The 26,388-nt window shown below is 43.2% G+C and overlaps 1 protein-coding gene across 20 annotated transcripts in view; it reads right to left on the bottom strand.

Moving 5' to 3' along the window:
* Window positions 1-26,388, bottom strand: part of KCNMB3 (potassium calcium-activated channel subfamily M regulatory beta subunit 3) — a 67,315-nt gene that overhangs the window by 15,619 nt on the left and 25,308 nt on the right. For 2 of the 20 annotated variants that reach the window (XM_070509394.1, XM_070509396.1), the window contains exons 4-6: window positions 19,663-19,737; window positions 19,264-19,385; window positions 16,970-17,122 (exon numbers count right to left, since the gene is read on the bottom strand). The exons of 13 other annotated variants lie outside the window; for them this stretch is intronic. Coding sequence is in view for 2 of the 7 variants with exons in the window: in XM_014838364.3 (XP_014693850.2) it covers window positions 1,220-1,281 (62 nt within the window). In the remaining 5 variants the exon portion in view is untranslated. 5 more of the 20 variants (XM_070509395.1, XM_070509399.1, XM_070509397.1 and 2 more) reach the window with 5 other exon arrangements.

Genomic DNA, 26,388 nt, shown 5'->3' with positions numbered 1-26,388 from the left:
TATGTTTTGAACGGGGCAATGAAACTCGTTCCCCAGCATGTTCGTCATTTGATCTTTTGCCATACAGTGATTCACTTTAATTGTCTTTTCACAAAAGCATTAGTTCATTTCCAGGAGAGAAGTGTTTTTGCCTCTCTTTCCTCTTTAGTCTGTCTGTTCCTTCCTCCTCCAACCCCGACCTCTGTCCAAACCCCTCTCTCTCACTCTCCATTCTTTATCTTGAACACCCATGATTGTAGTTAAAGGAGGATGGAAGTGGGTGATGTGATGACAGCTGCGATCTTTACTGTTTCCGCTTTCTCAGCTCCCAAGTCCACCTGAGCCACTACCAATCACCAAGGTTTCCAGACCGACTGTGGAACCTGGCTGTGAAATGTCCCGGTTCTAGGAGCAAGCTGGGAGCTTTTAATATCCCATTGCTCAAACACCCTCAGGCGTTGCTCTTCTCTCAGTTTCAGCGGCCACTTCTGATTGCTCCACTGCTCAAATGGCGGGTGAAGGGGGATTAGGCAGGAGTGCACTTCACTTAAGGTTCTCAGCCCCTCTGCTTTGCATTCCCCTGGGGAGAAAAGCTGTCCTCAAGATAGCCTAACTATCTCACTTCCCCTCTTAAGGAGTAGAGGTGGGTGGTTAGCAACAATAGCTAAAATGTGTAGAGTATAATGGACTAGTATAGAGAGTAGTACACAGTGAGTATGCTAAGGCATGCAGAGACTATTACAATCCCCATTTCACCAACAAAGGGATGAGGCAGAGAAAGGTTAAGTAACTCGCCCACAGTCCTACAGCTAGTTAAGTGGTGGAGCTGGGATTTGAACCTACGCCTGTGACTCCAAGGCCCAGGCAGGCTTCACCAGTGGGACCAAATGCTGGTGGTAATTTCCTCATTCCTTCATTCACCCAAGAGATGCTTATTGAGCACCAGCTGTATGTTGGGCCATGTTCTAGTGCTGGGAAACCAGAGGTGAGTTTAAAAAGGTCCCTTGCCTCCAAGAACTTGCAACCTGGAGGAGGAAGCCAATAGAAAAGGATGCAACCCCCTGATCTGATGTCAGCGTTGCTGGGAAAGCTTCCAGGGGCCCCTAGGAGGCATGCCAGGTGGGCACCCTCAGAGGATGAAGACCAGACTCAACCCCAAATGCGTTATGGCCACTCTTCTTCTAGCCACCTGTTCAGCGAGATGCCCATGACAGGCTGCGAGATTCTGGTGGTGACTTACCTCCCCTGGCGGCGCCGGACATCCTGGAGTGTAATTTGAACGGGGATGCTGAATGGCTGCATGAGACCAGGGGGCTGGACAAAATGGACTCCTTTCACCTGTCATGGCCTCTGAGGGCTTGAGAAGAGTGAAGCTCAAGCATCAACGGAAGTGGCCTCCCAGAGGAAGCCACCAGTCCCCGGTACAGGCAGCCATCAAAAGCACCTGCGCCTGCAGAGCTGCCACCTGGTGGCATGCAGCGCCCGCTTTCCTGGAGAGGTGAAAAGTTGGGGCAGGCTGGGCTGGTGGCTCTGCAGATCCCTGGCAAGGCGGAGCAGTTGGTCCTAGATGCTCAAGAAGACCCTGCTTGGTTTTCTGCAGCCAGAACTTCTCCCCATGCTCGCCCAATACCTGCTGCCACCCCATCACCTGTGTTCCGCTTCAGCAACTTGGTGTATCGCCATAGAGACCTAAACCCTGGCGTAAAGTTCTAAGGCCCAAGAGACCCTGCGTAATTGGTAAGGGACGTCCTCAGTTCGAGGTTTAGAAAAAGAGGAAATGTTTTGCACTGGCCACATTTCCTTTTTCACAAATTGTCAGTTAGAGTGCAAGCTTAGAGAATGGGTTTTTCTGGTTAATTGCACGTTCCAGTTGAGAGATTTAGTTTTCAAACGCCACAAAATAACTCACCATTAAAACTATATCAAAAAATTTTTTTAAAACTATCAAATATCATTTTATCTCTCTTTCATAACCTAGAAGACATTTGGGGATCTTTCTAAACCCCCAAATCACAAACATCAATTACCAGTATATCACAGTTTACTGAAATGTGAATGACAGGATGTCAGATGGACCACTTTTGCTGTTTGTTTTTAACAAAGGTATTAACATTTTCCAAAACGTTGGTGTGAGCAAGAATGTAAGCATAATGTCATCTATAAACATCCGTGAATATATAACTACATTAATGGTTACTTGCAGCTATTTTAATATTGTTTAATAAAAAATATATACTTATATACTTTTGATTTGTACTATTTTTCTATTAGAGTTATGGATTAGATCCTTTGTAAATGATTCGGTTTTTATGAACTGATGCAATTTGGAATAAAAACTGTTAGCAACCAGAATTTTTTTCCTTCTGCCTTCTATTTATAACTTAGCCTCATAAATATATAATAATTTTTTTTTTCAGATTTAGATGTGCTAATAAATTCCCCTGCAACTTGGGATGTAACTCTCTTTGAAGAAGTGAATAATTTGCTATTTTTATGCCTTTGATTCAGTCTCAGAAATATGGGAATTTTTGAGCCTGTGAAATCCCTGCTTGGCACCCAGGATTTGCACCTGCCTCCATTGGGGCTTCCTTCATTCCCCTCTTCTAATTCTAGTTCCATTTAAGTGAAAATGCTCATGCACAATCTTTAAGAATTCATCTTAAGAGGGTATGAAAAGAGAAAGTGAGTTATTTCAGATTCCTTTTAGTCTGAATTCAAGAGTTCTGATAAACTTAGACAGATTTATTTTGGGTCCTGGACAAGCCTGGGACCGGTTATGTCTTAGGTGTAGCTGTCACCATTGGCCATCTGAGATTGATCTCAGACCCAGCCTGTGCTTTGTTTCTTCCTCCTTTTTAAATGGGGCCAAGATGACAAGGGAGAAGGAGTGACATAACCTGTTGCCCTTTGATTTTCCTCCTGGTGCCCCTTCACTTGGTAACTGACTGGCCTCTCTGCCCACCAATACCAGACGACTCTCCTCTACACCCACATACCCCACTCACAGCTCACAGACTGCCTCTCAGGAACCTAGAGGGTTGATGTGAATTGCAATCCCAATGTGTCCATTCAGGAACACAGCAGGCTGAGAGAGAAGGAGTGTGGTGGTGAGAGATGCCAGGTTCACGTGTCTTCACTGTGCAGCAGGATCTCTGGTCCCCTAGAGCCTCCCTGAGCTCCTAGCTTACTCCTTCCTCTCAGGGTTGCTGAAGACCACTTCCTGCCCCACAAAACATCAGCCATGCGTCAACTGTCAAGCCCACCATGGGCCAGAGGCTTTGGGTACTGAATTCAAATCTGAGCTTTGTAACTTCTTGTAACCTTTTAAACATTCCTTGCCCTGGTTTTCCTCAGTAAAAAGGGAGGAAATAAAACTCAGTGTGAGTTGTATGAGTATGGTGAAACTTAATTAGTGCCCATAAACTGTTGTGAGATCTGTAGATGAAAGGAGATGTTATTGCAAAATGCTGGCATCATGGATTCCTGGCTCCAGAGTCCACATTCATTTTCTTTTCCATTTAACAGATGCTTTACTCAAGGGAAAAAGAACCGTCTCTCCCTGTCACCAGATTGGAAAAACTACTTCCTCATTCTTTTTCACATTCTCTCAATCACTCACCACCTATTACAGCTAAGAATTCTTTTGTAGCTAAAATTCTCCATGTTCATAAGAACTATATCTCTCTTTTCAGATTTAGAGACACACAAATCACTTATAACAATCTAAAAACTATACAACAGCCTACGTTTTTTGTATGTCTCTGTGTATTTGTATGTAGGAGAATAAATAAAGCCCTAACTGAACCATTATCCCAGTATGAGTAGCCTTTGCTGATGCAAGCAACAATTTAAACTGTCAAAAGTAAAGCTATATCTGATCTTACATTCTCTTTGCAAGAAAAAAAACAAACAAGGGAGTATGACCTGTGCCACACACTTACAGAGTCTTAGCTTCTTTTTCCTTCAGTGTGATGACTCTCTCCAGCCATCTTTGCTAAGCAAATGGGCACTGACCCTGTGGTCCAGGTTCACGTCAGAGAAACCAGCATCACCTCTCTGCAGATGTTCCTCCTGCTCTGATGAGTAATAAAATGAATGACTAATATTTATCGAGCACTTACCGTGAGACGGGCACTGTTCTAAGGCTTTGCATGTATTAATTCATTCCTAGGGCTTTTGCAAGAGCAGAGAGCTACACTGAGTTATACAAATTCACAGGAGCTACAGAACTGGGGTATCCCGGCAGAGAGACAATTCATTGGATAATTGAAGCAGGAATTAATAGAAATGATAGCTGAAATTGTTAGATAGTTCAACAGCCCTTGACTTATGGTCCTATTTGAAATCCGCTGTGACCAAGTCTTCACAGGTGGCACTGGTTTCGGACACATTTTACAATGTTGTAAGTCAAGGTCATTGATCACTACCTGAGTGGTACTTGATTTCAAGTGTGACCTTCCATAAAATACAGAATCCCAGGCCCCACCTCTAGAGATTCTGATAGAATATTTCAGGTGTAGGACTTAGGAACCTGCATTTTAAAAAGCTCCTCAGGGGGTCAGCCCCACGGCCAAGTGGTTGAGTTCACACACTCTGCTTTGGCAGCCCGGGGTTTTGCCAGTTGGGATCCTGGGCACGGACCTAGCACGGCTCATTAAGCCATGCTGAGGCAGCGTCCCACATGCCATAACTAGAAGGACCCACAACTAAGGTATACAACTATGTACTGGGGGGCGGGGGGGTTGGGAAGAAGAAGGCAAAATAAAATCTTAAAAAAAAAAAAGCCCCCATATGATTCTAATACAGGTGGTCCTACAGCCATACTGTGGAAAACCCCGGGTCACCTTATGGGTTAACTAGGTCTTGGAGGCCTGGCCTTGGGAACCTAACCACTGTTTCTAGTCCCACATCACATGACACCCCTGGAACTCAGCTTATTCCTCTGTGCAATGCAGGGGCTGGAGCAGATGATTTAATGTACTTTCCACCTTTAAGATCCAATAAAGCATATGAAACCAGAAGTTTGTTTGCAAGGAAAAGTTAGCTCCTCTCCTGAGTCACAGAATGAAAGAACTCCCCGTCTCAGCTGCCGAGTGGTGGTGCTCACCTCGAAAGAAGAGAACGCAGCCACTCGCCGTCATCGCGCTTCTCCTGGACAAGTAATAATAGCTTAGGCACCCTGAGCGACCCTGCACCAGGCAGCGTGCTCAGTGCTTTGGGAACATTGCTTCCCTCAGTCACATACCCCGAGGAGGTAGGTACTTCACTCATTCTGCAGAGGAGGCCATGGAGGCCCAGAGCGACTGAGCAACTTGCCGTACGTAAATCACAAAACCACAGCAGTAAGGGGAAGGTCCAGGACTCCAAACAGATCAGATTCAAAACCCATGCACTTACTGACAATAATACTCTGCCCCCTCACTCAGCGGCTTGGGATATGTGTCTTATTCTCAAGATTTGCCCAGGAACACTGGTGGCCAAGTCTTCACAGAGACAGGATGTTCACAGGTTTTGATACATCTGGATGTCTTAATTCCTTTTAGATCACTTCTTGTTCCTGACTTGACCAAGTCTCCATTTCTTGGCCAGTGATATCCGGTCACTAATTTTCACGCAACCTCACAAATTATAGAATAACTCTGTTCACAAGAACTCAAATTATCAGAATTCTCATTTAATCAGAAGTTGTTTGGTTATTTTGTTTTGGTTTGTTTTTTGCTGTTTCTCTTTCTGAGGAGAAGAAGACAAAGGATAGGAAGATGAACGGATACCAGAAACAACTTTTCAAATAAAATTCCAGGAGAGTTCCTGGGTTAGTAGAGAGTCAGATAACTCTCCTGTTTCAGATAAGACAAATTTGTAGTCAGCAGTTTCCCAATGACATGGCAGACACCTTTAAGGTCAGCTCCTCCTGAGCTCAAATTTTAGCTCCATGAGGTCCCAAATCCGCATCTGTTTTATTCATTACTGGATTGCCAGCTCCTAGAACAGCGCCTCGCATAGATGCTCAGTAACTAGTACCTGAATGATTGAATCAGCTGGACGTTACCTCGAAAATTATTCTGTATATGGCATTAAGGGCAGCCACTTCCAACAAATTGAGGTAGGCTTGAAAGATAAAAACATTTGACTGTCTCTGTCTAGATCTTCCATTTCTATCTACAGCCTCTCCCCAGTGTGAATTAAAGTTCAAAATGATGGTTGTGAGAACCTGCAAGATTCTTAATCATTCTATTCAACAAGCATTTAGTGAACTTCTCCTAATGTAGAGTTCAATTTCACTCACATATGTCACTACAGTGGTTCTCAAAGGGGACGGTGCCACCCCCTGGTGGGCATTTTGGAAATCAATGGGACGTTTCTTCATTGTCACCATGATTGGCATGGACAGCCAGATACGGCAGTAAGTCCCACACAACAAAGAATTGCCTTGAGGGCCATGGAAGTTTCCATGTCCCGCTGGACATTCATGTAGATGGAAGCCTTATAATGATCTGAGCTAAAAACCTAACTCTATTTTACACATAAACAGGAAATAACCTGTATTTGAGTGTCTTTTGCAGTTTTTCAATATCCATTGAACTTTCCAAAAATGCATCTACTGTGTAAATTGAGAGAAATGTCGTCTTGTTTTGTTCGGAACTTTATCAAAAGTTCTTCACATTTTAGAAAATCACATTATTATCAGCAAAGTTGTTCATGGCATTTGAGTTGCCAGTATAATAAAACACTCAAATTGGCGTATGTTTTCAGCTGTCACATCCACAGTGATTGTCCATAGAGATGTCAGCATTTGTGAACTTCATTGTACTACCGATATAGCCAGGCTCAAGAATTCACATGGAGAATTATATATGTAATGGTGACTTTAATCTTTCCTATATAATAGAGTTTGGCCATTATACTATTTTTTAAATGTGGGTAGGTAAGTTCTATCATCTATGAATCTCATTTCAGGATAGTAAAGTATTTGCTCAGAAAGGGGCATTGAGTCCAAACAGACAGAACACTACTGTTCTCCTTGTTAAGAAAGTGGACAATTATGTTGCAGGAATTTCCTTTTTAAGTTTGACTCAACATATTCTTTTCCAGTCTTTTTGATACAGTGGGCCAGCACCTTTCTTGGACCAAATGGGACCTGTCTACTCAAGTGGATTCATAGTTCCATCTCAATTGGCTCATTTGGGGGAATAAGTCAGTTTCAATTCACTGCGCAAAGAGAAAACCACACAATTCCTGCACTGAAAACATCCAACCTTCTCTGAGTTTCTCAATTCACACTCCGTACATAAGAAGAGGTGAGTTGTGCTTTTCCTCCCACCCCACCTCCACTGCCCTTTACCATCCTCAGAATGTTGACCTCCCTGGTCTTCTAGGACCTGCCACACAGTTGGCTCAAAATAAAAGGTGTGAATGAATAAATGGCCCTGAAGGTGCTTGTGCCAGAAGTAACACATTAAAAAAGAAGAAGCATGGAAGTGACACAGTAGGGATACTGCCTATATTTTTATCCAGACGTGAGGGCTGACATCAATTTGTTTTAACCAAAAAACATGGCTTTCATGCAGCAAATATTGTCCGTATTTGAAACATTTTATGCATTTCCCACCTAACCTCCTTCTTTGCAGAGAAGAGAAAGATATCTTCCGCATCTCCGTCAGCTGCCCTCCTCCCACCGAAATGTCTCCATTGCCTCCTCCCCCTTTACCTGCCTGTCCTTTCCTTCCCAGAGGAAGAGGACTATCCCCCTTTCCCAGAAACACTCTCAGCCTGCACTTTTGCTCCCCTCTCCCTCTGTCCTCTGTAGGATCTTGATCTATCTCCACTTTTATAACTTCAAGCTTCTGCTCTCCCTACAAAAATGTCCAGATCTTCCTTATCTACTTACTCTGCACCAGGCGCTATGCTAAGTGCTGGGTGTGCATGTGCCTGTAGAAAACCTTCATTTACTGTTTCATTTGATTTTCCCAACCACCCTGTAAGGCAGCTAATATTAATCCTATGTTACAGGGAGGAATCCAGGGGACTGAGGAAGGTTCCCAAGTGCCCCAGCAAGCCAGCCAGTGGGTAGAGGGGTCAGCGTGCTAGCAGCGCCCCCTGCTGCTGCCCGCCAGAGAACAGCTTACAGTCTGTGGCCTCTGCTCCCCCTTTTCTGTCTCCTTAACCCCTCATGGTCCAACTCCTCTACCCCATCACTGGAAAGTTGCTTTCTTTAAGGTTAATAACCTAATGATCAAATCCATCCTAGCACATCTCACATGTAATAGAAAATTTTAATTATGTGTTTCACATTATTTTGTTTTGAATCCACTGATTAACCCTAGCAGTGGTTCTCAATCTGGGCTATATATGGATTACCCATGGAGATTTTTGCTCATTTACATATTTATTTTGTAAAAGGTATTATGTAACCATGGTTCACCACTTCACAACAAGGAGTCTTCCTCTTGTTTCTGTCGCCCAGCTACCCAGGGCCTCTCCCTGCCCAGAGGCAACCAGGCTTACTGGTTTCCTGTGTATCCAGGAACTTTTTAAAAATACAGACTGTTCTCCAGGAAACACAGATTTCGTAGGTCAGTATTTTCAAAAGTGAAGATAATTTTTATTCACTGGCAAAGGTTAAGGATCCCTAAACTCTTTCTAAAGTTTCTGGCCATTTTTGAGTTACCAGGAGCACAAAGCAAATGCTTTCTGCCATTTGGAAAATTAAACTTGACAGTCTCTCTCCCCAGCTGAGAACCTTCAGTGGCTCCCCATACCCAAACCACCACAGAACTGAATGGGTGTCATGTGAAAAAAACATTCCTGTGGTCAAACCCGCTTGAGAAACACCCTATTGCTATGTCGAACCAAGCAAATTAGCATCGTGCCCCAATTAGCTTTGTTTAAACATAATAATGATTGTGAAGCCCTTAGTCCGATGTCAGGCTCATGACATGGGCTAAATGAATGTTAACTCTTGTTCTTATTAACCACTCTATCCTACATTCTATAACGCAGTCTCCTTTCTGGGACTTGTCTCACTTATAAACACGTAACAAATCATTGGCAGCCATTTGTGTAATTCCTACTTTCCTTGTTGGCCTGCAAGCCCCATGAGCACAGGACAGTGTGTCTTGCTCTCCTCTGCATCCACCCTGCCTATCACAGGATGAGGCACAGTGCTCCATAAAAAGATACCAATGGAACAGTACAGTAATACTGTCTTTGAAATCAATGTTCCCCAAATTTGGTTAACCATGAGATCCTTTTACTGTACAAGAGCAATTATCATCACACAGAACAAGTTTCCTTCAAACACGTTATGGAAAGTGCTGGTCTATAGGTTAAAATCCAAGTGCCTTACACGGCCAGCCGAGACTGCTCTGGTTTGGTCTACACCCCTCCTGTCCACGCTCTCCTGTCTTTTGTTCTTGCTACTCCCTCCCTGCCCTCCACCCTTTGTCGGACCAGCTTGTATTCATCCCCCAAGACCTCGCCCTACCAGGGCCTTCACCTAATCAGACTGTGCTCATCTGCCCTCTCGTCTTGCATTGCCCTTTAGACTATCAGCTCCTCAAAGGCCAGGAGTCTATCTTACTCATCTGTGTCCTCCACTCTCAGCACAATGCCTGCAATGTAGTCCACAACTTATAAATCGTTGGTGAATAAACAACTAATTTTCTTTCACAATTAAAACTTCATCTCAGGGATGGCATTACATAAAATTACCAAATGAAGTATCTCTTTGGATCTCAAATCTGTGCTAATACAGTGGGCCAAGGGATGCACAAAATCAAACGGGCAATGAATTGAAAGTGAGTAGAATGAGCCTGAGCCCACTCTCAGGTTGTGCGTCACTACATCTCCATGTGGGCTGGATGAGGTAGGCGCCCTCCCCAGGACAGACAATTTTCTGATTAATGAGGCTTACTTCATAAGAGCCAGTGACTATAGCTCAGTTTAGATGAAAACAGCGTTGTTCAAGAGCTGAGAATGTCAGAAGCATGACTCTGGAGTTCTCCCAAGTGGGTCAGGACACATAACTCTTTAGACATCTATCCTCAGCTTGTGAATAGGAGCATGTGAATAGGAGGATGTGAATAGGAGGATGGCTCAGATGAACTTTACTTGCCACAATAATGATGACGTGAGCTCTTTTGCAGATGAGTGGTCAAAGTTTCAAAGGCTTCTTTCTTCAGTGACATGGTTTTTGGATAAATGGCTATTAATCAGTTAATTTTATTATTGCATCACTAACTCAGACTTATCTCTTGCACAACAGATTCATACACCCAGTTTGCTAATGCACTCACCAACTTGTACATTCCCACACAAATAATTGTGGAATTGAATTGTAACTCTGTGTTAGACACCAGAAAGACAAACCCTACAGAATTCCTGCTGGCAAAAAGCTCACAGTCTATCTGGGGAGAAAGATAGGTAAACAAACAAGTATCCAGTGCTATGTGACAGGTGGGTAATTCAAGTTTGGAGAGAGGGGCTCTGGAGCAAAGAAGAAGGGACGCCTAGTACTGCTCCGGGGGTCAGGGCAAGGGAAAGTTTTTGAGAGGATAAGTCTGAGCTGAATCTAGCAGTTTGCTTCACAGACTAGGTACACAGTTCTGGCAGAGGGAGCAGACGGCTCCAAGTGGACAGCCCTCCAAGTCAGCCTGCACAAAATGCATTGCATCTTCTCCCTCTGGTGTAGACTAGACATGGTGTGGTCTCAGCCATCAAGAATCATGCAGCAATGTTCCATAAATAGTCTATTGAGCACCTACTTTGTAGCAGGCATTGTTCTAGACCTTCAAATATAGCAGTCAGCATAATAGGGGAGGTCCCCGCCTCCTAGGAGCTTTTATTCCAGCGAGAAAACAGACAAGAAACAAGGATTCAAAAAAACTAAGTCCAAATATAATAGTGTGATGAGGAAAGAGAATGGGGTGATGATATAGAAAGAGATGGTAAGAGGGCAGGCAACACTGAATAGGAGCATGGCATCTAAGCAGGAACCTGAATGGCAAGGAAAAGCCAACCGAGCCAGGGAGCAGAGCACTGCAGGCAGGTACAGCCAGTACAAAGGCTCCAGGGTGGGAAAAATTTGGTCAGCAGGGGGAACAAAAATAGACCTGACAATGGGAGAGACACTCAAGTCGGGGAGGAAGCAGGTTCTAAAAGTCTTGGAAGAGGCAAGCCCAGGGGCCCTGGTCATGTACATAGTCAAGCAGAGCAACGCTCCGGGGCATCCAAGCTGTGGCCAATATTCAGGAGTCAGGATGATAGCTCATCACTGGGGGGATATTTATCCGTGTGAGGTATGGTTCCAATCAACATGCCAGAAAGCCAGAGAGAAGGGGATGGCCAGTGCTGAGTAGAATACCAGGGCTCAGCCGTTGGACCAGTCCTCAAGGCAGCACTGAAGTGTTAGGACTAAGGAGGGGAAACTGAGGCAGGAAAGGAGGCTTACTGTGTGCTGCAACTTAGCCCACCCAAGCCCCAAGACTCTGTCCCAGGGTCACCAAGCCGCAGGTCCAAGCTGGCAGCAAAGGAACCTGAGTCCTGGAGGAACTCTGAGAGAAGACCTAAAGCCTAGACCACCAGACCACCATAAAAGCTAGATCCAGCTAGAACACTGGGTCCCAGGGCTGGAAGAAGGAGCCCACCGGATAGCAGACGGCGTAGGAAAAGGGGGTGGTTATCGTGGGGTCTCATCAGGAGAGGCTCAAGAACTGAAGTGGGAGGGGGGATGTACCTGAGAGGCTGGGAATCATCTCCGCCCGTGAGCTTTATCTTAATTAACGGCAGCAGCAGCCACCCCATCAGTCACCCAAGCTGGTTGGCTGAGTCATCTCCTGTCCTTCACCACCCCCTCCACCTCCACCGCCTGTCCGTGAGTCACTGGAGTCTGTTGGAACTCCTCTGAACCATCTCTTCAATCTGTGCCTGCTCCCGGTCACACTGGAACTGCTTCCACCGAGCCTTCTTTCTCTCTCGCAGGGCAGAGTGGGAGATGCAAGGACTCGAGTCAGCCAGCCTAGGTTATGGCCGTGCTGGCTCCTCTGGTTAGAGTTGCACAGTGTGCGGTTAGTCATTTAACGTCTCTGTACCTTGGTTTCCTCACCTGGAGAATGAGAATAGTTACAAACTTCACGGAGTTGTTATAAGGGTCAGTGGAAGAACTTTGTAAAATCAAAAACACTCTATAAAGATAGATATTTGTAACCAGGGTAAACTTACGTTTTCTTAGCTCTCACAGTGTCACAGAGAAAAGAAAACAAATCCAACCTCAGAAGGTTTAAACAATAAATGTAAAATTTATTGAAATCTCTTAATATTTTTGATTTTAGCTAACCAGCTTCTACCACCCCTGCTGCCAGTGGCCCACCTTCCTTATGACAGCGCCCCTCCTTCACTATCAGTTCTCATCCTATGTCTCCGTCTCCAGAGGTGACACAGGTGACTCAGGCGTGGCCAATTAGAGCATCACATTCCCTTGGTCAGGTGTGTGATTCCGGGCTGGGCATGTGACTGAATGACAGCCAATTAGACATAAACGAACTTTTTCTGGGGTTCATACCTGCCATTTCCATCACAAGGATGAGCACTTGTCCCACATTATCCAGTTCATGTGTACCATCCTCCTGGTCACAGGGACTAGTTCAGAGATGAACACATGGCTCAGGCAGAGCAAATGAGTCTTCTCTGAGGGTAATGTTGGGACAATGGAAGGGAAACCTATTTTCACTCAGGGTTGCTAAGCTAGAGAATATGGGCCTAGGGCCATTGTCACCTATCTTGCCTACCACCTGCAAGGAATCTGCCTGTAGAACAGACAAGGAGAAACAAAAAGGTAGAGAGAGGAAAGTTGCCTGGATGATAATGTTTGAACTCCTAGATCCAGCTGTGCCTGAAGCTAATCCACTCCTGGCTGCACTTCCTTGTATATTACACGAGTCAATAAACTCACTTTTTGCTGAAGCTAGATGGAGCTGAGCTTCCCTCATTTGTCTCTGAAAAAGAGTCAATTTCTAAGCCGTTTAGGTAAAAGGAAGTTTTACAAAAATATTAAATTTAATCAAATTAAATAAAATCAAATTTGTTCTTTATAACAATTAGTCATAAATTGAAGCCAATAACTATCTACCAAGTATTGGCAAAGTTAAATTATCAGACATCCATTATTTTGGCAGCACGGAAACAGCCCTCTGTTTAAGAACATGTTACACCATAGTTCTTTCCAGAGCACACAATTAGGTGCCTGGCTTTGCAGCCACACGGGCAAAAATGATCAGCAACATCATGGATTACCCCATCTAGTTCATCCAAGCTGAAATATCTAGGCTATATTTCCCTGCCAAGTTAAAAAAAAAAAAGAAGCTACAAAGGAAACCCCAGAAATCATAATCCTGGACTGGATTCCAAGCACCAAATGCAAAGATTTATTTACCCTTTTCCAAATTGTGTTCTATAGCACGGCCTGTCAACTCTTGCTAACTCTTTATTAATAAGTTCAGCTTATTTCCATTTGCTCCTCAGGAAGAGAATTATAGCAGCTTTATTTTGCTTACCTATATGTGCCCTGCTATGATTCCCTTTTGGGTGGGGTAACTGACATGGGTGGGGTCAGGGGTCAAGTGGAAGACGACAGCACAAGTTGCCTGGGAAATTTGAGGGGAAACCATCTTCTCATGTCCTAACACTTGGTACAGCATCTCTCTCCATCTTCTCCATGGAATGTTTTCTGTCCTGTGGGAAGCCAAGGACTTGTTGAGCCTCTTGCCTCGACATGAATTCTGTTATTACAGGAAACATTTTTAAAATATATGAATGGATTTTCCTCTTTTGCATCGCCACATGTGTCTTCCTCCTTCTTGTCAGGCGGAGAGACAAACAGCTCTCTGGGGCACTAGGCAGACAGAAGGGGGATAGGATTTTTACAACAGGAATGTCAGGAAAAAACAGACAATATTCAGTCTCTGACATCCAAATATGTGAATGTGGGGTCTGCGGCAGCACACTAGATTTTGAAAGCCAGGCTCTGTCAGGAGAAAAGGATTTTCTAATTGCCTCTGTGTTCCTTTTCAACAATCAAGAAGCAGATCAGGTGAACTTAGGTCTAGGCAGCTCAGTTTCTTCAAAATCACACGGAGGATGTGGCTTCTTTTCCCCTAGAACACGAGACTTGCAGAGTGAGGGGAGAGAATCTGGAGGAAGCGAAAACCCCAAAGGCCACCCAAGCCCGACCCCTGGGGAGTGCTCAGTCACTGTTTCTCCACCTGAACTGGGAAAACTCAGAGGAGAGGGCACAGCTAGGGGGCTTTCCCATCCTGGTACCATTAGCATTCTAGCCTAAATTTCTCCTCAGTGAAATGTGAATTCAAGAAATCAGAAGAATCCAAGACAAATAATCCACCCACAGCCTCACTCCTCAGCTCCATATTCCAAATTAGAAAAATGGATGGAATTCATCCCCCCTTTGTTTACATACTGTGTATCTGCTTCTGGTTGATTTTGCCGCAGCTGTGACCCAAACTCAATGCTATTATATTCTGAAGATATAAACTTGGTTTCTTTTCCAGAGCCATGTCTGTGACATTGAAAATGAGTCCAGAAGGTCAGTGAGTTGTTTCTCAGCATCAAAAGTGGGTCGAGCATGGACCAAACCAGCCCTCCAGGCCCAGCCACTGCAGCAGGCAGACCCCCAGCTCCCCCCATGTGTAAGCACTTTTCTAGAAGTTTTGCTGGATGCACAAGAAACATCAATAACATAAACCCTTTAAACCTGAAGCACTTTCCTGGATGGAAGGTGGGGGGAACCTCATAATAATAGGATAATTAACTAGATGAAAAGGTCCACAGATTAGGAAAATGGGTCAAACTAAAATAAATGGGGGGCCGGCCTTGTCGCCAAGTGGTTAAGTTCGGGCGCTCCGTTTCCGCGGCCCAGGGTTTCACCAGTTCGAATCCTGGGCGCAGACATGGCACTGCTCATCAAGCCATGCTGAGGTGGCGTCCCATATGCCACAACTAGAAGGACCCACAACTAAAAATACACAACTATGTGCCAGGGGGCTTTGGGGAAAAAAAGGAAAAATAAAATCTTTAAAAAAAAATTAAAATAAATGGGGGGCTGGCCCACTGGTTTAGTGGTTAGTGTGCTCTGCTTCGGTGGTCTAGGGTTCGCGAGTTCAGATCTCAGGCACAGACCTATGAACCACTTATCAAGCCACGCTGTGGCAGGCATCCCACATATAAAGTAGAGGAAGATGGGCACAGATGTTAGCTCAGAGCCAGTCTTTCTCAGCAAAAAGAGGAGGATTGGCGGCAGATGTTAGCTCAGGGCTAATCTTCCTCAAAATAAATAAATAAATAAAATGGTAAAGCCAGTGTCATTCATTCAAAAAACATTTGTTGAGCACCTCCCACGCGCGTACCAGATGGCAGGATAAAAGATGTACAAGGCCAATCTGCTACCCACCCATGCCACCCTACCCTCAGGTAGAGCCGCCGCAGAGGGGCTGCTCAGGCTGTGCACTGCACACCTCCAGGAGGCACCATGCACACCACCTACCATGTGAATGGTGCCCCTGGGAGTCCGCAACACTGCCAGAGGTGTTCCTGCTGGTGAGAGAGCTATAAAGGAATAGTTATGCCTGACAGGTGCAGGAAGAAAGGTATGTGTGAGGGGTCGTGGGAACCTGATCAAGTCATGAAATGGCTCTATCCATCCTGCTTGACATCCACAGCTTCCCCCAGGTCATGGAGCAGCAGGCCCGGGGTTCAGCTGCTCTGGCATTTCTGCATGCCACATTCCTGTGCATCAGGAAGCGCTTTGGGAAGCAATTAATACGAGATCAAAGGAGGATCGCTTGGCTTCCAGATCCGCCCCCAAAGCACAGATCCTGGGCAGTAATGAAGTGTGGCGCTGACCTTCGATGCTCCACAGCCCATGGAGCAGGTGACTCCAGAGTCCACAAGGGCTGATGATTATTCCTCTTGCCTTTTCTTCCTAGGAATTTGCAGTTGATTGGCTGGCGTCGAGGAGTAAATCCAACAGGTGATTAAATGCGTTTTTTCAATCCCTTCGGTGATTTCTCCATTTTCTAAAGGGGAAACTTTAGTACCGAGTTCATCTGAGGTGTTTGAGCATCTCTACTCTTGCCAAGGGGGCTGAGGCCATCAATGACCTCCCTTGCGGTAGTTAACTCTCATGGGATACACAGAAGAATCCCACCTCAACCTCCCACAGGGCAGCATAACTGAAAATGGTACCCTCCGAGATAAGGTCATATTTAGAGTTATAGGTCACAAGTGAGGATATTTTCTTTCTTGATTTATATTCTAATTCTTTGCTTTAAGCATCAAAGTAAATAGATTACACAGATAACAAAGAAATAAAATAACCAGAACAGAAATCAGGCAAGAGATGAAAAGGTGCTCAAAAAACCTAGTTTTGTGTGTTTGTTAAATTATAATAATTGAGTAATAACTAAAGAAATAGTACGAGAACAAAATAATAGTAACTATCATTTCTTGAGCCCTCACCATGTCGCAGACACTGTACATCACCTCAGTCAATCCTTACAACCATCCTCTGAGGTAGGCAGTATTAGATGCAACCATCAGATGAGGAAATTAAGGCTCAGAGAGGTTAAGTAACTTCCCAAGAATACACGGTAGTAAGTATCACCACTAACATTCAAATCCAGGTTTTGCTGACCCCAACACTTATTCTCCTCATCACTATGAATAATCAATATTGATTAAATAAAACTTACAATGAATAAATATTGATTAAATAAACCTATAATATGCCATCAGTCTGTCACATTTAACACTCCAGATTGCCCTATTTCCTAAAGGAAGTGTTCTGTAGATCTCTTGCCTTTTTTATTTTTCATCATTCTGTCTGGGGACCTCTGTCGGGAGTTAGGGTGGAGGGGAGGACAAGAAGAACCTACACAAAGTAAGACGACACCAGCACCTGCCATGAAGTGTTTTTTCTCACCTGCCTCCTAGGAACCTCCGTGGTCCACAGTGATCCCCAGGGAGGGAGAGGCACACATTTTCTTTCCCAAACAGTCTGAATTATGTCTCTCAACATTCCTACATCCCCAAAGCAGGAAGCTTCAAAAGCCTGATATATAAGGCAATAGAAAGACTGCCAGGGCAAAAACGAAAGAGAAAAAGGAGAGCGAGATATGAGTGTGCACAGCCAGAAATTGGGCACCAGGATCACAAAAATCAAAGCTGACTATAGCTGATTCCTGTTAACAGAGCGCACGTGTCTCATGAGCGCTACACCTCTTCTCGCCTTGGCTCTTTATAAGAACCACTGCTTATGCTAAAACCCTCAGGTCCTGGTTTCCCCTTTTGGTCCTCACTCACAGGTATTAAAAATTACAATCATGGGGGCTGGCCCAGTGGCTGGTGGTTAAGTTCGTGGGTTCCCTTTTGGTGGCCCAGTGTTCACAGGTTCAGATCCTGAGTGTGGACCTACACACTGCTCATCGAGCCATGCTGTGGTGGTGTCCCACATACAAAATAGAGGAAGACTGGCACAGATGTTAGCTCAGCCACAATCTTCCTCAAGCAAAAAGAGGAAGATTGGCAACAGATGTTAGCTCAGGGCCAATCTTCCTCACACACACACGCACACACAAAATTATCATCAGAGAGATGAGAAGATTAGGGAGAATTATTTCAACATGGTCACAGGCACTGTGCTTGGCACCTTATGTATACTATTTCATTTAACTCTTATGACAGGTCTGTCAGGTAGATGTGTTTCTCTCTGTTCCTCAGATGAGGAAACTGAGGCCCAGTGAGGTTAAGTAACTTGACCAAAATCACACAGCTAGCAAGTGGGGCTTATAATTCACATTCTCTACTTTGAAATTCATGCTCCACGCCACTCAAAGCTGAACTTTCACAATAGCTACCTAGCACAACAGGCTTCATTGTTGGAAGATGTGATTGAGATCATCCAGCCATCACTATCTGGTAGACTTCAATGTCAGCCACGTATGTAATTCAAATTTTTCTAGTAGCCACATTTAAAGAAGTTAAAAAGGAGACGGGTGAAATTAATTTTAATAATACATTTTAGGGGCTGGCCCCATGGCCGAGTGGTTAAGTTCACAGGCTCCGCTTCAGTGGCCCGGGGTTTCACCATTTCAGATCCTGGGTGTGGACATGGCACCACTCGTCAGGCCATGCTGAGGGGGCGTCCTACACAGCAGAGCCAGAAGGACCTACAACTGGGATACACAACTATGTACTGGGGAACTTTGGGAGACAGAAAAAGGAAAAAAATAATGAAGATTGGCAACAGATGCTAGCTCAGGTGCCAATATTCAAAAAAAAAATACATTTTATTTAACCCAATATATCCAAAATATTATCATTTCAACATGTAACCAATGCAAAAAAAAACTATTAATGAGATATTTTCATCTTTTTCATCCTGTCTTTGAAATACGGAGTAAATTTTACATTTCCAACACATCTCAATAAGGATGCTAAATTTTCAATGGTTAAAGTGAAATGTAATGTAGCCTAGCAAGGTTATCAACTTATGTTTAAATGAAAAATATTTACACTGCTTCAGTTTCTTAATTTAAATTCAAATTCATTAAAATTCAATTAAATTAAAAATTCAGTTCCTCCTCAATGGCTTTAGCCACATTTCAAGAGTTCAATAGCCACGCGTGGCTGGTGGCTACTATTTGGGACAGTGTAGATCTAGTCCAAAGCCCTAGACTTACCAAGAAACACAAGCCCAGAGAGGTTCAGGGACTTGCTCAGGATTGTTGCCAGGTGTAGCTGAGCCAGAACTAACCCAAGCTTCCTAACACTGACCTTTCTACGTCATGGGTAGTGAGGCACTGTTGAACTGATGGCCTGCTGCGGTTGATTGGCTGGCACTTTTTAGGTCATCCCTCGAACTAACCACATTCCCATCCCAGCCCTTTCCAACCTTTACGAGTTCACCATGGTGATCCCGCATCCTCACCGTGATTCACTCTAAACCTCAGCCACTGAGTGCCCTGAAGTCAGGTCCCACACAGCCCTGTTCATAAAGAAAGCTGGAAGTATGAATAAAGATTTTTTTTTTCAAATATGACCTAATGACTTGAAGTTAGTCACTTTTACGCTATTTACTTTCAGGGACAATTTAATATTACATGCCTGGAATTTTTAAGCATACCTCCATCCTTCAACAGGAAGAATATAGTCAATTCTCTTGCTAACATTATTTATGGGTAGAAAAATGAGATGCTAAGAAGTTGGGTAATTTACCTAAGATTATATAAGGATTCCGAAGGAGACTTCAGGTTGAAACACTTTCTACTCCTGCTCTGGATCTCTAAGTTACAGCACTTTTCTTAAATTACTCGCATTTTCCAAGCAGAGGATGAGGTCTGGATTTAAAGTAGAAAAGATTGATGTGTAATAGCCCAATAATTGAGATTTTTATCATCCAAACGAAAACCAAGGTAAAACTAATATTTTTAATCCAAGATACCACACATATTAATAACAATGTAATGCGCCAATAATACCAAGGGCAACAGACACAGCGTTGTCTATAGAGACTAACTTCTCATGTTGATTTGTGAGGAGTCCTTAGCAATATGACATTCACCAGGAACGATGCTGTAAAGGTTTAGGTAGCTCTGAAATTGACTTATGTCTTACCACGTGTCTTAGATCTCATCTTTGGAGACAAAAGTAGAACTGTATATCACTCTCAACCGATGTAGCCACAGAATCCTAAGAAAGCCAGAAAGAATCATCATTCCCCAGGAAGCAGCTATAGTGATGGAGAGCTGGAGTTTTCCTACTGAATCAGGGACTCATACATTGAACCTTGGAGAAAACAAGGGAATGAATAATAGGGAGAAATAAGGTGCCGCATAAAAATGCCTTGGACAAAATAAAACCAGAAAAGGAATGCAACTTTTTCTCTTCTGGGTTTTGGTTTTAAGATCAAATTGTTCCTCTGCTGATGTGTGACACATAAAAATCTGCCTATTGGAAGCAGCCACATAGTGTTCTCATTCAGCTCTCCTTCTGCCACAGGTTAGGCCTTCAAACATCCAAAGATAGCAATCCTGTCTCCTCTTCAAAGACGACTTCTCCAGCTTAATTATCCTCAGTTCCTGCAAGTCTCCTTTTAGGATTGAGTCACACATTCAACCAACGTGACTGAGTCCTATTGTATCCCAGGTGGTGTGCACTGAGAACACAAAGATGAATAGGATCTGCCCCACCTATACCCTTCCCCCCTCAGGGTTTATTTCCAACAGGCAAAAAATGCTGCAAAGGATGTGTTGATTTGCAATGAATTAAATTACAATTCCAGATAAATTGTGTTGAAATGATGTTTACCCTTTGCATACTTTTTTGAGGACTTTCTATATACAGAGCCTATATTAGGCATTTCTTTTGTTGTTGTTGTTCTGTTTTTTCTTTTTTTTGAAGAAGAAGATTAGCCCTTAGCTAACTACTGCCAATCTTCCCTTTGCTGAGGAAGACTGTCCCTGAGCTAACATCCATGCCCATCTTCCTCTATTTTATATGTGGGATGCCTACCACAGCATGGCTTTTTGCCAAGCGGTGCCATGTCTGCACCCAGGGATCCGAACCCGTGAACCCCGGGCCATCAAGAAGTGGAACGTGCGAACTTAACCACTGTGCCACCTGGCTGGCCCCTCTTTTTTTTTTTAATTGAGGTAATATTCATTTAAAATATAATATGAATTTTGGTGTACATTAGTATATTTCAATTTCAGTGTAGATTACATCATGCTCATCACCCAAAGACTAATTATAATCCATTACCACACACATGTTCCTAATCACTCCTTTTGCCCTCCTCCTTCCCCCCTTCCCCTCAGATAACCAAAATCCATTCTCTGTTGTTGTTTCTATCTCCTATTTATGAGTGAGATCATGTGGTATTTGACTTTCTCTCTCTGACTTAATTCACTTAGCATAATACCCTCAAGGTCCATCCATGTCATCACAAATGGCAAGATTTCATCCTTTTTTATGACTGAGTAGTATTCCTTTGTGTGAATATGTATATGTATGTATATATATATATATACACATACCACATCTTTATCCATTCATCCCTTAATGGGCACCTAGGTTGCTTCCAACCCTTGGCTATTGTGAATAATGCTGCCATGAACATAGGGTTGCACACATCCTTACAGATTTATGTCTTTGGATAAATAGCCAGCAGTGGAATAGCTGAATCATATGGTAGTTCTATTCTTAATTTTTTGAGGAATCTCCATACTGTTTTCCATAGTGGCTGCACCACTTTGCACTCCCACCAGCAGTGTATGAGAGTTCCCTTCTCTCCACATCCTTTCCAACACTTCTTGTTTCCTGTCTTGTTAATTGTAGCCATTCTAACCAGAGTGAGGTGATATCTCATTGTAGTTTTGATTTGCATTTCCCTGATAGTTAATGATGTTGAACACCCTTTCCATGTGCCTTTTGGCCATCTGTATATCTTCTTTGGAGAAATGTCTGTTCAGATCTTTTGCCCATTTTTTTAATTGGATTGTTAGTTTTTTTGTTGTTTAAATGTATGAGTCCTTTATATATTTTGGAAATTACCTCCTTATCAGATATATGGTTTGCAAATATCTTCTCTCAGTTATTAGGTTGTCTTTTCATTTCGTTGATGGTTTCCTTTGCTGTGCAGAAGCTTTTTAGTTTGATGTAGTCTCATTCATTTATTTTTTCTATTGTTTCCCTTGCCTGGTCAGACATGGTGCTTGAAAATATGTTAAGAACAGTGTGGAAGAGTGTATTAGGCATTTCTAAGTCAGAGGATCCTTAAGAAATAGAATAGGGGAAACGGAGTTTTGCTCATTAGTTATTTAAATGCACTGTCTTCTAAAGGGCAGAAATTTTGCAGCTTTTTCCATGGAAAGTCACAAACATGGGCAAATTGAAGTAGTGAGTGTGTGTGTGTGCGTGTGTTCACATGATAATAGGCATTGTCTTTGTTTCCTTGTATTATTAGGCTATTAACTTTCAATACCCATCAGTGTCAAAAAATCATTTGTTCATTCACTTATTCAATAAATAAGCACCAGGCACTGCTGGAGGCTCTGGAAAAACAACGTGAATACAAGAGACCCACATCCCTACCTTTTTGAAGCTTATCAAATGCTGTAATGGCATTTGTGTTTGAGAAATAACGCTCTGCAAAATTCCACCCAGCTCAACCATTATTAAAAAACAACAACAAAAACTCCTAATAAGATTAATCCTCTAAGTAGAAAAATGTTGAAATGTAGAAATTACCAGTCATTATATTGCAGAGTCAGCCCAGCGGCTCTTTTAAAATGATGTTTAAGATGTACAGAAATGCTCCAGCAGCTTATTTATTAGAAACTGCAATTAACTTTCTCCTACTTTCCTCTCTATCCTCCACTTTATCTTTACCTTATTTGTCTTATTTAAGGGGAGGAAAGACACATTCCTCCAGGGGATTGTTTCAGAGAACCTCTTCCTATTTGCCTCATTTCCGAGTAAACATGAGTTTCCAGATGAACTAATGGGTCTAATGGGAATTTAAGTGTCTTCAACGCCCTGATTAAAGCGGAGTCACCAGTTTAGGGGATTGATTAGACCATGCTCTGCTCTCTGCTTCTAGGTAATAAGTAACTGGAGGCCTTCCCCAAGCAGGGGACATCCTTTGATGTCCTCTGTTAAATGATCTCCTGATGGCAGGGGGAGGTTCCTTCCTGTGCCCTCCCTTGATGGCACTTACTCAAGTTTTACCAAGAGCCGCTTGCCCAGACTCAAGGGCAGAAAACTCATGAACTGCCTGGAGATGCCATTGAAAAAGAGAACTGACTGAATACAACCCTCTCCCCATAACTTAAACTGCATACGGCAGCTTTCTAAAAGGTTGGACATGACCACAGAACTCCGCTCTCTATCAACATCCACCTATTTTTTACTCATGAAAAGAAAGGCCAAATTTATTGAGAAAAAAAGCCTACAAACCAATTTAAAAAATGAGTAGGACTGAACAGATGCTTCATAAAACAGGAAATCCAAATTGCCAGTGAAGTGGTGCTAAATCTCATTAGTCATCATGGAAATGCAAATTCCAACCACAATGATTTATACTATACCAGCACCAGAACTGCCACAGAAAAAAAGAAAAAGAAAATATCAGTGTTGATAAAGATGCGAAGCCACTGGAACTCTCATACATTGCTAGTGAGGTCGTCAACTGGTACAACCACTTTGGAAAACAACTTGGTAGTGTCCAGTGAAGTTGCAGATATACACACCCTGTGATGTAGCAATTATGTTCCTGGGCCTATATCCTAGAAAAACGTGTGTACATATGAACCAAAATACACACGTGAAAATGTACATAGGAAGCAATCCATTTCCAATAGAATAGATAAAAAATTAAAGTATATTTCTGCAGGAATATCACTCAGCAACAAAATTAATGAATTTCAACTACATGCAACCGTATGGGTGACGTGCAACAAAATGTTGAGCAAAGAGAAAAAAGCAAGATACGAAAGAATATATACGATTATATAAAATTCTAAAACGGGCAAAAACAACACAATATTGGTTAAGGATATTGTACACATTGCACACATATGTGGTATAACCATAAAGAAAAGCAAGAAAATGATTAACGTAAAAGAAGAATGACTGTTACCTCTGGGGAGACGATAGAGTTGAGACCAGAAATTGATGCATAGATTAGGATGAAGTGTCACACTGTTTCATTTCTTAACCTGAGTACCAGTTATGTCATAAATATTTATTAAGCTGTACAAATAAGTTGATGCATGTTTCTGAACAAATGTGCAATACTTTACAACAAAAATGTTTTAAAAGTTGGGGGGGAGCGAGCTAAATAACACCATCGATCATCTCCATCAGCCTTTCACGTAGATCGTTTATTTTGATGTTTCTTATTTGGAATACCATTTCTCTCTGAGAAGTGCTTTCTCTGAGAAGAAATAAGATTTTTAGAGGTGATTTTTACCTAATAGATTCCCTCTACATGAATAGAAAAGCAGAAGAAAAGAGGGCTTAGCATAACGAAAAAAAGAATGAATTCTATCACTGTGAACCTAAACATTCTAATGCTAATTTCACTGCAAGGTCCGTGGCATATAAATCCCTGTGTTCTCTGAGTGTCCATCACTCAGCAGTAAGGAAAAATACTAATTGCCTTCCCTCACTGATGTGGGGACGGAACACTCGCATGTGAAGCAGGCAGATTATATAAAGCTTCATTCAAATCTTATACGAAAACAAACAAGCAAAGTGACCTCAGAAAAAAGGAAACCACGCAGGAAAAAAATATGCAAACAAAATCTCACTGCTGAAAAACTTATTCCTCACTTCTATCAGGGACTCCAATAAACCATCACTCACTCATTCACTCAAAAAACACTTATTGAGCCTCTACTCCTGTTAGGCATTGTGGGAACTGAATAAGACACGGGTGCTGTCCTGGAAGGGCTTGTACTTGAGTAAAGAAAAGAACATCTGTACGCACTTCTCTCCTTAGCTCTCACTTACTGAAATTTAATCAAGTGCCAAACACTACATGCTAAATCATGAATCATTAGTATCTCATTTAATCCTCATAAACAGTCCTTTCAGGAGAATTGCAGATGTGGAAATAGACTCAGAAAGATTAAGTAATTTACCCAAGGGAAAACATCCTGTAATCTAGAGTCTGGACTTGTGTATCTGACCCCAAAGACCATGCTCTTTACACATGGTACACTGCTTCTCCGTTTCCAGAACAGAAGAGAGGATAAGCTAAATGCATAACATACAAACCAGATATTGAAGGTTGTTTGCTTCCTTAGTGCTACAATTTGTTACTACAGCAAGTATTACTTAAGTAATTTTTCATGGGAAAAAAACTGTAATGCTTGGGGATGTTGGGCAAACGTCAGTTTATATTTCCTTAACCTGCGACGTTAGTTTCCAAAATCTTAACTTAGGAATATTTAGAATGGGGAGATAAATTCAACCAAAACCATTCTTGAATTCTCAAGTTTTCATAAAAGATAAAATTTGGGACCTTAAAATTGCAGACTTGAGGGGCCAGCCTGGTGGCGTAGCGGTTAAGTTTGCACATTCTGCTTCTCGGGGGCCCGGGGTTCACCGGTTCGGATCCCGGGTGCAGACATGGCACCACTTAGCATGCCATGCTGTGGTAGGCGTCCCACATAAAAAAAAGTAGAGGAAGATGGGCACGGATGTTAGCTCAGGGCCAGGCTTCCTCAGCAAAAAGAGGAGGACTGGCAGTAGTTAGCCCAGGGCTAATCTTCCTCAAAAAATAAAATAAAATAAAAAGAATTTAAAAAAAAGAATTAATTAAAAACAATTGCAGACTTGACATACTTCAAGTTTTCTGTCTGATTCCTGACTAGGGTTTTGTATTCCTGCTTCCCCTCTTATATTTCTAATTTCGAAACTAACCCATGTGATTAGGACAAACAATTAGGTGCCTCTTGTACTTTAAGAACACCACCTGGATAGCACCCTTCAAGCCCTGAGCGAAGGAAGAGGAGGTCACTCCAGGAGACACACCAAGGGGCCGCCCGCCTGTTCCTCTCTCATGCCTGGGAGCTGCCCACAGCCTCTGACCAGGCGCACGGGGCCACGGCCTGAGCCCTGCAGCAGATGTTGTGGGAGAACTCCCAGCTCACGAGTGGTCTCTGTGTGCCTGCCATCCCACTCACTCGAAAAAGGGGGAGCTTTTACTAGCTGACATCTGGAATCTTGTCTCACTCACCCCCAGCTTTCTCTCACCCCAGATGTGTTCTGGTTGGGGCAACCTGACCTTGCTGGTCAGATGCTAGATACACACTATCCAACAACAGCTGAACATTCTCACAAACAGCTCAAGCAAAATGAAAAATACAATGTACTTCCAACTCTTCCCCTCCTCCCAAAAAGGTCATTTTGACCATTTTTCTCACATAGTTTGCAAGAATTAAGAAGAGAGGATGAGGGGCCGGCCCGCTGGCGCAGCGGTTAAGTGTGCACATTCCACTTTGGCGGCCAGGGGTTCACTGGTTTGGATCCCGGGTGTGGACATGGCACTGCTTGGCAAGCCATGCTGTGGTAGGCGTCCCACATATAAAGTAGAGGAAGATGGGCACAGATGTTAGCTCAGGGCCAGTCTTCCTCAGCAAAAAGAGGAGGATTGGCAGCAGACGTTAGCTCAGGGCTAATCTTCCTCAAAAAGAAAAAAAAAAGAGGAGAGACTGAAAGCAATTAAATGGAGGCACCTGGGGAATAAGAAGGTTGGGCAGAGTCAGGGTTTCCCCCAAATTCTATCAGAGCTGAGCATTGAGAAGACTGAGGAAAAATATGAGGGAATTGAGA

Source organism: Equus asinus, chromosome 5 (assembly GCF_041296235.1).
Source record: "Equus asinus isolate D_3611 breed Donkey chromosome 5, EquAss-T2T_v2, whole genome shotgun sequence".
In the NCBI taxonomy this organism is placed as follows: domain Eukaryota; kingdom Metazoa; phylum Chordata; class Mammalia; order Perissodactyla; family Equidae; genus Equus; species Equus asinus.
This window is presented reverse-complemented; position numbering and strand designations above follow the sequence as displayed.